Source organism: Pagrus pagrus (assembly GCF_965226575.1).
Source record: "Pagrus pagrus genome assembly, chromosome: 10".
Lineage (NCBI taxonomy): Eukaryota > Metazoa > Chordata > Actinopteri > Spariformes > Sparidae > Pagrus > Pagrus pagrus.
The window spans coordinates 30,041,097-30,053,157 of record NC_140194.1 but is presented as its reverse complement, the minus strand read 5'-3'; the positions used below and the strand labels follow the sequence as shown (position 1 = coordinate 30,053,157).

At 38.5% G+C, this 12,061-nt stretch overlaps 1 protein-coding gene across 2 annotated transcripts in view; it reads right to left on the bottom strand.

Annotated features, from left to right (window-relative positions):
• Positions 1–12,061, bottom strand: part of LOC311263638 (uncharacterized protein) — a 73,816-nt gene that overhangs the window by 32,196 nt on the left and 29,559 nt on the right. For both annotated transcript variants that reach the window (XM_084363838.1, XM_084363839.1), the window contains exons 11-12: positions 3,000–3,104; positions 934–1,124 (exon numbers count right to left, since the gene is read on the bottom strand). In XM_084363838.1, coding sequence (XP_084219964.1) covers positions 934–1,124; positions 3,000–3,104 — 296 coding nt within the window. The remainder of the gene's footprint in view (positions 1–933; positions 1,125–2,999; positions 3,105–12,061) is intronic.

Sequence of the window (12,061 nt, the reverse complement as noted above, 5' to 3'; positions counted from 1 at the left end):
TTGCTACAATGACATTACTACGTGCATGGAAAGGAAACCTTTAAATAAGGAAACTTTTAAATGACTGAAAGCAGCCTCTCTAATCATTAAAGCATAGTGTACATGCATTGTGAACCTTCCTACGAAGGTCAATCACAGTGGTGCATGACAAAAATGACTCACCAAATGAATTGGTGAGCGCCAACAAGACACAAACATGGGGTAGGAAAGTAATTGTTGTCTGGTTGGTTAAAGGAATAGTTCGGAAAAAGAAATAGTCTGGCACAAGTTTTAATGCTAAACTAAACTACACTAAGCTAACCGACTACTGGCTGTAGCCATGTACTGAAAGTACAGATATGGGAATTATATTAATTTGCAAGAAATGCTCTATTGAACTGGAGCAGGAGGGAGTGCATCTCTAAATTTTAAGTGTATTGTAAAATACACTTTTAGTGAATAAGTGTATTTTACAAAATGTCAAAGTATTCCTTTACGAGTGTCAAGATGACAATAGATAACAATAATAGACAACTTAACAAATCTGAAAATAAAGGCTTATAGTGTGGCTTTTAAAGTTGAAATCACATTATTAATTAAGTCCTCTTATGTCATGGTTTCCATGTGTAATAGTGCCCATTTTTATTTTGCAACACAATCTTTATAATAATCTTGTGGAGAGACGTAATAATCATTTGAATTATTGAATAAATCCAACATTATTACAATCATATTGGATCAACTGCGTGCAGTTAAATATAAAACATTAAAACTCAAGTGCTTCGGTTACCAAATACCGTAAGTCAGTCATAAGACAGTATTAGAAGAGAAGAATTAGTTACTTTAGAGGATGTGTTAAGGTATCCAGTTTTCTTTTCCAAAGAATCCGAGTGAAAAAAGCTGCAGAATTTGTTTTTTAAAATAATCAAGATCTCTATACTAACAAAGCTTTACCTGAGCCTGTGTTAGTGAAGCTGAGGTCCGACTCCTGAACACTCGTCCAGGTGCAGGACTACGTTGTCTGGACCTTGTCTGAGTTTGAGAAGCCTTCTCTTCAGCCCTTTGTCTACCCATTGGATCCAACAGGTACCGCCGGGCCAGACGCATCACCCGTGTCAGTACACCTTTTGCCCTGGTTACTGAATCTGAAGGTAAAAAACAAGAGTCAAAATCATGAATCCTGCTTGGACTACATTCTATCTAAGTTCCAAGGCTCTCTTCCGTTGTGTCAAGGCCCTATAAAGTAGAAAATGTCATTTATGGTAGTATGAAAAACCTGCATCTTGTTATAAGCACATCTGCATTTGACAGAGATGCAGGACCTGAGCACTGTTCACTTACAAAATTGTGGGAACAACCCTGTGATGATACTGTAACCAGAGCATGTTGGAGTTACGAAATAAGTTATCATTCCATTACAGACAGACCCCTACTGAATTGCCTTTTCTATGTGTATGTGTGTTTTGGTGTGTGAATCTGTCCTTGTTATACACAAATGAATGTTATCAGTGGCTCACCATATTTACTCAGGGGGCAGAATCTGCCTGCTTAGGCAAGCTGTGAACACAAATACCCACTTATACAATGTACTGTCCCTGTTTGTGTGCAAGCAAACTCATGCATACAGTCACAGACACAGAAGCTGTATCTCATGTTATATAACACAAAGAGAGTGCATTAACATAGAACAGTATGTGATCATTTTTACTTTGCGTTGTGTATTGAACAGAAAGCCTGGTTTGCGTTACCATGTTAACATTTCAAAAGTCTCATTTCAACACTGATTTATCATTAGAACAATATTGCAGTCTCCTGGGGTCAACTATATTACAGTATAAAAAAATGTGATGCATTTGCTCAGCAGAGCAATAGTCAACAATGCTTTTACCTAACTATGACAAGTAAACAGCTTACTGTCTACTAGTTTACTACATTTCATTTTGTTAAAATGTCACAAGCCCAAAAGATATATATTTAAGTTTGCTAACAACATGTCACTTCCCTGGTCATAGTTCTTTCTAATTACTATCATTAATGTAGTGGTAATCTAACCATAAAACTGCCACATTTTTTCAAATGAATTTGAAGTCATTTCCAATGCGTCGCTGTGCAAAAGATGAGGTCTGCCATGATGTATGCATTTTTTTATTTTATGTGGAGAAAAATATTTACACCGAAAAGACTAACGTTATGACATAACAGAAAACATCCCGGACAAACACACGCACAAACGAACGGTTGAAAAACTGTGTGGCTTCAGTGATCCTAATGCCCCCTGGTGCGCAGGTGGACGAGCAACACTGCTATTTACACGACTCAGCAAAGACATACACAACATAACATATTCACACATCAAAATTGGCTACAACAATTAATGTAATGTATTATTTTGTGTGCCATACACCACATCATTTACACCCTGAATTTTATTTGTGATGCCTGTCCCAAGATGGGCCTATATGCAAAACAGCATCAAGATCCTATTTCCAACATTATGAACAAGGTCTAAAAATAAACCACTGGGGTAACTGTGGCTGAATCAAAATGTTCTGTAGGTATAAAAAACTGACCGGTATAAACATGGTTCAAACCACAGAGCTATTGGATGTACTTTCTTTATAGGACAGAGATTTAGTTTACAATTTGATTTGAGAGAACAAAAGTCAACAGATATTTCACCTGAGGCATATGACTGTTTAGTAATGGGTGATTTACTGTAGTGGCAAAGCCGGAAGCATTCACTTGTCATACAATAGAGCTTCTCTAGCCTCCAGTCAACATTTTGTTTAAGGTCTAAAGTTATCCATGAAATGAGCTGAACTGCTAGTGATTTAATGACACTAACATCTTTTTTGCTGTGTTAGCTGAGACCATTCACCAGTCAGACTAAGATATATGAATGTGGGAGGTCGCGACCTGTTGCATAGACTAAAGTTGTACTACACACACAGACAATAGAATGAGACAGATGTTAAAAATGTATTGGTGCATATGAAGGGGTATAGGATGAACACACTCACCTTTCTCAGTTGGTTTTTCTCTTTCTGAAGGTGTTAAAACATTTTCTTTTTCTGTCTGTCTACTGACTTGGGTTGGCACTGTGGCCTTCTGCTGTTCACACTGGTCTGAAAAAGAGGGCACCACAAATTTAATATACAAGCATTCATTAGCTGATACCAGCATAATGCATCCAGATCTCCTGCCATACTGTTGGAGGAAGATGCATTGTGGGTAATGTAGCCATAACATTTTGAGAAGAAAGGATATAGAGTGGAATAAGGGAAAGACAACATCTATGTTTCTGCTGCACCAATTTTAATCCTTTAACTGTTCATTATTAGTCAGACAATGTCAAACGAGTACTTAACGAGGACTTAAAAGAAGGACCCTAAAAGAGAAAAAATAAATACTGTAAACAAGGATAAAAATGGCCGTGTACTGTGAAAGGAGTTGCTGGTAATGATGGATACATAGAGAAACACCACCCGAGTCCCCTTTAGCTCTACTGAGCCTTTAAGTATTCTTTGGATCATTGTTTTGGTTTTCCAACTGGCAACTCCACTCTCATCAACCTTGTGTTCAGCTGCAGCAGGCAGCAAAACAGCTCTAAAGCCACTGTACACAATCTGCTCAGAAGTAAATGGCAGACAGACAATCGTTTTGACAAAATAAATAAAGGAAAAAAGAAAAAGAATGAGTACTGAACGCTAATGTTGCTCTGTCTGCTGGGGGTATAAACAGGCAAATAGGCAATATTATGGCAAATATGTTTGCCATACAAAAGTTTATAATATGTTAATTGTTCTGCTTTCCTAGGGGCTCATATCTGAATCTTGGTTAATTGAGCTAGGGACAATTTCTAAAGCTGCAGAAATGACTATGTTGGTCTCTACTTCAATTCTTACTTGACGCTGTTCCCCCATTCTTTATATCTCATTGTTGTTTTTTGTCGGAGTAAGCTATCAAATCTTTACCACATGGAACTGTCAAGTCAGCGCACATTAGTAGCATCACTGAATTTGGAAAAGTCCTTTTTTTTTTTAAGTCACTAGGCCAAAGTGAGGCTGAGATGCAGCCTGTGTGTGGGTTTATGTCATGTGGGAGGCCAGAGGTGATGTTGACTTCTAAATTGTAACAGAGTATCTGTGTTTTAACACAAGCTTCAAGGATAAGGCTTCTGCCAAACAGGAAGAGCTAATGATAAACTGCAGTGTCTCCCGGCCTAATGCAAGGTCTTTGCAAAGTCCTGAGTAAGGTTATCTTTGATGTTAAAACAACTCCATTTCCCAGACACACCCTCCTGTAGCCCATGGCTCTCTCCCTCTGCCTCATGTCTCCCCCTCCTTCCCGCCCTCCAATCTGTCTCAATCACTGTCAGGCATCGGTTAAGGAGAGGTTCTCTTCCACAACCAAATGCCAACTTCAAAACACTGACGTGTCGCGACATGTCTCCCGTTAGCCACCCAAAGACTAGCCGGATAAGAACATAGGACATTTTGAAAAAAATAGAAAGGAGTGGAAATTAGTCAAGTATTGTGAGCCTGACAATAAGCTCCCCCCTGCTGACTTTGCATCATAAATTCAGACCTTTTTAGCAAGTTCGCTCTTCAGCTAGACAGCTAGCATCATATATTACATTGATATTATAGTAATAAACATGGTTTCACAGAGCCAAAATAGTCAAACATGTGCACACACAAACACACTAAGGATGCATTAACACTGGTGAGCTCACCTGCACAGTTTCTGTATGACTCAGAGTAATAATGAAAAGGCCTGAATGACTGTGTCTGTGAGATTTATAGCTGGAACTCAGCCCTGTGCAGGTTCTACTACTGCTCCTGCCACCCAGCAGTCAGTTTCATTCTCACAGTCTTAATGGAAATGGAAACACTGCACACTGCACAGAAAAACTCCAGTTATAGAAAACTCCTGACAATTATTTGTTACATTCAATAATATTCTATCCATCTAAGGATTTAATCCAATGCAGGGTCACAGGGGGTTGCAGCCTCTCCCCAAATTACACTGGGCAAAAGGGGGGTACACCCTGAAGCCACTAGATTTAGAACCAGATTCTGGCTGCTAGGTCACCACAAAGCAAAACTATCATGACACCCTTCATTTAAATCTCCAGTGTTATGGGTGTGTGTAAGTTGCTGTACAATCCAGTTTATCAAAGGTTTGGCTGTAGGGAGTTGTGTGTCATCTACAGCATTAAACTGCGGTGTACTGCTGAATAACAAATCCTTTAAATAGAACATAAAAACTCACAGTGAAGCACTCCAGGTGAGGTCACTTTGAGATACAGGCTTCCAGAGATTAAAGCCCCATATTGTCAGTTGCACAGCAAGTAGCGATTGCCCAAAACTGATCTTTTTAGAGGCTATTTCTTTGTGTCATGCTGTTCAAAATGTATCGTCTCAGTAACCTACCCTTTTATGGTGTGTCTATCAACGGGGCGCTATAGCCGTATTTTTCTGTCTTCCATCTGAAAATGTCCAACACGAAACACAACCCAAGGGTTTTCATACTTACAGTCTAGTTTTCACTGTTTTTTAGCACTTTACTACAGTGATTGTACGTTGGGCTCTGAGCGCTGCCAAACATGGATGACCTACATTCAATACTTTGCCTTTTTCATGCTTACTTTATTGACAGTGATATGTTGTGGTTTCTTTCTTGTGACAAATGTACTTGTAAGTCGCTTTGGACAAAAGCGTCTGCTAAATGCCCTAAATGTAAATGACACAGCTCCCTCCTCATGCAACATCAAAAACGAGTGGGGGGAAGGTTTTTTCTGAGCCTTTGCGACCTTCTGACAAGCACTTCTGGCGGGGTACACTGGCAGCTTTGGCCCAGTACAAAATAGAGTATTTGACCTAATTTACCCTCGAATTGCCTGCGCAAATAGTCGGGGGAAGGGTTCTGTTCTTGAGTGGACTATCTGAAACAGCAGTGGCAACCTTGTTTAGCGAAGGGGCTTGAACGACAGCTTGGGGTTTAGGTCGAGACCACCAAGGCTGTACATATAAAGAATAGTTGGAGAAAACTTGCAGGTAGGACAAAAAGCTTTAACTGGAAGGATAAAGTAGTTCTTGTGTTTTACTGTTCCTCTATTTTACATTCTTAAGGGAGAAAGGATTGAAACTGACATTTTTTTGCCAAACTGAAAACTAAATCTAGTCATTTCACTCTCATTTTTCCTGTTCTAGTTCACAGTTTACTCACTTGGTTGCATTTACTTTAAAAGTCCTAGCTTGACAATTTATTTAAAGTCATCAAGGTTCAACAGAATTTGGCCTAGGACCAAAGCAAATGCTCCGGATGAATTAATCCTGGATACTGTTCAGCCTTTATTGCTAACATTGTAACATAACAAGCCTGGCCTTTAACTGCTGCATCAAAATGAACAGTAGCTCATTGTAGCATAGGTTATTCTGTCACACTGATGTGAACCAATGGTCTGAAAAGCTTTACTGAAGTTATTTTTTTTAAATAGCAGGCATCTGAAGTGATATCATAGACCAAATAGCTAAAATGACTGGCAGGAGAGCTTTAGTTCTAAAGCCTTCTTTGGATTATTAACAGAGCGTCACATCACAGTCTTGTCTCTTGCCAGCTGTCACCCAATCAAATAAGTCTACCAGAGAAGAGCCTCAGCCACTCACTTTATACAGCTGATGCCAAATTAAAGGTTTGGACTAATGCTATATTGATAGATGCCAATACATAGGCACATACAGACACACACAAACATCCAAACTACTCTCATAATGTAATGACAGGGCAGAAAACTTGTTGGCAAAGCCATTAACATCAAATGTAGTATAATTTTTACCCAGCCTATTGGCTGGTCTCTAGGAATGGCAATACTGGTCAGTAGGCTGTGCAATCTACTGTTCTGGTTCATAATCAAGCATCACAATCCCGTTCTGAGAATTGAAGCCAATGTGGAAGTACCAAAAACTGCAGTTACTCAAATGGCCACTTGCTGCTGGCTCCAAAAGCGAGTGAAGCCCATGTTAAAATGCCCACCTTTACAGCAGAAATATGTATTGTATTTATGGTGGTGGTGCCTTTTTGGAGAATTTTTAATGCAGATTTCGGACACATAAAGAGTGTAGAAATACACCGTGTAGTTGAGGAGTTGAGGAGAGTAGAGAGTTTGTTTTTTAAACTTTAACATTAACCCTCTTCACTCTCACCTGCTGTAATGAGCCACAATGGTGCCGAAAACACTGTAATGTATAGTAACTAGCATAGTATCTAATGTTACTTTAGCTACTAAATGACTGTACAGAGAAGAGATGGAATGAATCTATGTATCTGTAGAGAGGGTTAGGGCTGAGCTGTGTCAGACAGTCTAGGTTGGAATTATAGCTCTAACTATTGGCCACAAGGTCCTCTTTAAGATACACCCAGCATACATACCCAGTATATTCACAAATACACCAACAAAAACATGAAAAGGAATTACATAACATAAACACAGTGATGTGGCAACTTAAAGCTATTAAATTAAAACATATGGTCAAAATCACAACTCACACAAACAAACCTTTGAGAATGTCAGTGTCGGTGAGCTCAGCTCCTGGTTTCTCTGTGACTCAGGGATATAATGAGAAGGTATGAATGACAGTGTGTGTTTTACTGCCCACTCTCTCTCCCTCTCCCTGTCTCTCTCTCAAAGTCAGTTTCAGATGACAGAGTACTCTGCTGATTCCTCAGTGTCCAGGAATTAATGCTGATGACACTCAGCCTTTTGAAGGTTGTGTTTTGGTGTGTTTGAAGTGTCTGCGTCCTCCGGGAGTTGGCAGGGCAGCACACCTGTAGCTGGGATTGAATAAGCTCTAATGTAAGGCTGGACTCAGCAGATCCTGTGGCCTGGGAGCTCACTAACACTTTTCAATGGCAGCTTTGAAGTGCTGATCATTTACAGAGGGGGAAAAGAACACTGAGTAATGAAAATGTCTTGAGGGAAGAAATACAGAAGGGGAGAAAGGAAAAGAAAGATGTAGACAAATTAAAAGATTTCCAAGGATACATTACCTGTACACCTCAATAGGAGAAGAGAAAATTAGACATGGGCTGTATTAGCACCAGATTTGTTTCAAACTCAAATATGACACCTGAAAACGATGGCCTCTTTGCTCTCCCAAATAAACTGTTGGACAGTTGATATAGAAAGGAAATTTAATCTGAATTGAAGACATGTGACACGCAAGAAGACATATGGTTCTATTGGAATAAGGAGAAAACTAATAAGCCAGCAGTTTTCAAGATTGAAAAACATAGTGGAACATAATGACCTGAGGGCAAACCACAGTTTGGACTGATGTCTGTGTTAAGCACTTTTTGATGATGTGTTCTTTTCTGTAATGAACACCAGAGAAGAGTCTATCATGCTGAGCTTGGGTTACATGGACTGGAATCAGATTTGTTTTGTCAGGATTGCCACCAGCATGACCTCAAAAAGATGACACCTTGTTATGTCTCTAATGATACAGTCAGCTAGGTAAAGTCATCTTTTTATATTATTATTTATAATTATTTACTTATTTACTTATATACTTATTTGCTCCAATACCAAATTGACTTGGCCAGTTATGGGCCTCAAATGCTTTTATTATGGAAAAACATTCAAATTGTGCTGTGATTATTAATGGGTCCAACACTTTATTCAGTAAATTTCAGGCGATTGGCCTCCTATCTATTCAGGATCTGTCTGATTCACCTCATGAAGTGACTGACCAATCAGATGCATCATATGTTCTGTGATATGAGTAAAGCTTCCTGATCCCTGGACAGTGCGGACGGCATTAAACTGAATACCATTGCAGATAATGAATGACAAAACTGCTACTGAATTCAGATCAGAGTAGTGTGTGATGTCAACAGCAGCACTTGCTACATAACCTAGCTGGTGAAGTTAATGGAAAAGTGCTTCAGGCCACAAAGACCTACAAAGGCTGAGGTAACTGAGACTCAAATCCTCCGTTATTAAAACCTGTATCCTAATTTCTCAATTCTGTGTTTTTAAAGTTTACAAATAGCTTTTAATTTGGTTTTAAACCCATTTCAAGCAAACAACTATAATGAATACATTTCTTAGGCTTCTTTTAGCACTACTTCACTACTTTTACCAATACTAAACAAGAGAAAGCAGTGTCTTAGCTGGCTCCTTATCACAGAATAATGGACAACAAGGAGAGCCAGTCAAGTTATTTGTTATTTTAGCCCACTGGATATGAACCTCCAGTCATCCCATATCATTCCTCTGCACAATGTTAGGTCACGCTACACAAAGGACTGTTTAACCTTTACTACTGGGTACAGTAGTGGGGGAAACAAAAGCATATAGAAAGCACAGAAAAGTAGTAGGTGAGAGAGAAAGAGGTGAGAGGGACAGGAAGGAAGGAAAACCTTAAGCAAAAAGGGAGGAAAAGAGAAAAATGGTGCAACAATACCCAAATGTCTTGTGTAGTTCGAGATGGGATAACTTGAACCAGCCTTTAGTATTTGATCTGACTGGCCTGAAAGAACAACTTACTATGTTTCTCTGAAAATTGAAGTTTGGAATTTTCCTTTATTGGACACATTAGGTAAAACATGTATTTATTAGACTCTATTAAACTGCATGGTGGCAACTCAGATTACAATTAACTACTCCTGATGTATTAAGCCTGCACTGATATAAACAGAAAAACAGAAAGGGTAGACATGATAAAAACAGTAGGGAGGATGAAGATGAAAAAAAGGAGAAAGATAAAATAAGAAGGCAAAGATTAAGAATGAGAGACTTGAAATTGATTCAAGTTTGGATTAAACAGTTCTGTTTGAACTTTTTTACACAAAGCATGTTTCATACAAACATAACGCCTTTGTATTTGTCACGTTTTTCACTGTGTTTGTCCGAATGTTCATGTGTCTAGCTGTACAGTTGAAAGTAAGAAAAACAGATTAGCATTAGGTCAGAGAAACGTGAGAGGCGGAACAGATGGAGGAAAGTAGATAAGGAGGTTAAAGAAACATAACCTACAACAATACAGCAAAGCCAGGAATGGAGCCAAGAAGTTTGCATGGAGAACACACACACAAAAAAGCAAGTTTAACACACAATAATGACATCAGCTGTAGGAATAGTCAATCAGCAATTTTCAGACAAAATTAAAAACACTCTTAGACCGACACATGGTACTGAAGACCATCATAGTCTTTATTAAAGTCGATTTGGCCAGTACTATACAATCAAACTTGATTCTTCAGTAGGCCTCTTATTAAAAAAGATAAGATGAATGAACAGACTGAAACTAAGTGTGCAATTACTTTCCTGCTTCGCTAAACATGCCCCATGTCCATAGGTTTCTATTGAAGACACATCTTAAAAGAGAAGGACAGCTGGCACTGAAGTGTTTAGCAAACTCCACTGAAAGTGGAATAAAGAGTGCATTTGTTGGGGGCTATTTCCTGCCACCAATTAGTATACATTTGGTGTTATACTGAGTATTTACAGTAGCAGGACAGTGGGTTTGCAACAAGTATGGATACAGTATGTATACAGTAAGTATATTCATTCCTCTCAATTAGAGCTACAACAATGAGTCGATCAATTAATTAGTCGATCAAAAGAAAATTAATTGTCTTCTAGTTTGCTTATCCATATTTTTTTCCATTCTTCAAGCAGAATGTCAAACATTTGATGCTTCCAGCTTACTTAAAGTGAGGATTTGCTGCTTTTCTTTGTCAGTTGTGATAGTAAATCAAGTGTCTTTGGGTTTTGGTCTGTTTGTTCGACAAAAGAAGCAGTTTAAAGACGCTACTTTGGGCTCTGTGAAATTGTGATTAGCCTTTTCCACAATTTTTTTTACATTTTATTAACTCAACAATTTACTCTATATCACGGAAATTATCGGCAGATAAATCAATAATTGAAATAATCGTTAGTTGCAGCCCTACTCTCAATTAGGCAAATAAATAGAAACATGGGCACTGTGTTCTCGAAAATTATGAAAGAATGACTTACAAAATAAACTATAATTCTATGTAAATACATGCATGCACTGAAAAATATATAACTTGTGAGTTAATCATAATGACTGTGTATGCAGGGTTGCCATAATTAGCTTTAAACCAAAGCTACTACAATGAGTTTAGTGATGTCTATTAAAGGTACATGACAGATTCTTCTCTTCTGTATTACAGCTTTTATCTTCACATTAGTTGCTCTGTAGTGTCTAACACAATTATGCAGATTATAATCTAATTCAAATGTAAAACTATTTTGTTTATAATCATGTACGAACTGTTTTATAAATGAATTTAAAATCAAATATGATAAAATGTGACTTTTGATCTCATAAGTACTTGATATTTTTCAACTGCTGACTGTAAACAAGGCCGCAGCAGTTCAGCAGCCCAGCTGTCACACGCTGCTCGCGCAGGATGTGTGGCCTGGCTGTAAGTCATTAAGCCAAAAGAAGGCCTCAACCAGTTACCATCATGAGTTTAGCCCTAAGTCCTTTGAATGCAACAGGTCTTTACAATGTCATGTCTAGCCTCATAAGCATTGGCCCACCAAGGTGCTCAATCTTCAGTCATTATATGAAGAAATCAAAACCATTTCCTTCAAACAACTAACAAATATCCATGTCCTCAGGCAGTCCTTCAGAGCATAACATATAAACACAATTGCAGTCAAACACCCACACTCATATTTGTCTGGGTTTGTTATAATACTTTGGTACCCAAGGGGATCAACATCTCATCTCATAGATTGTATGTCCTCATTAATCAGACAGCAGATAGCAGCTAAATTATTCCTGCTGTTTGGTTTTGCGTGTTTGCTTTTTTGCATGTGTGCGTGAAACTGACAGACAGGAAAAGCTCCCCGAGGAGTGTGTATTAAATGGTGGCTGGGAAAACACAAAGCAGTCAACATGTGTCTGATGACAATCAGAGAAAAACACTGAGCCCTTAATAGAAATACAAATGCACAGGTTCTATGCACAGTCGCTCACACACACACAAACACACACACAAACACACACACAAAGCTCAAAGAAATGAAAAGTCCCTTTCG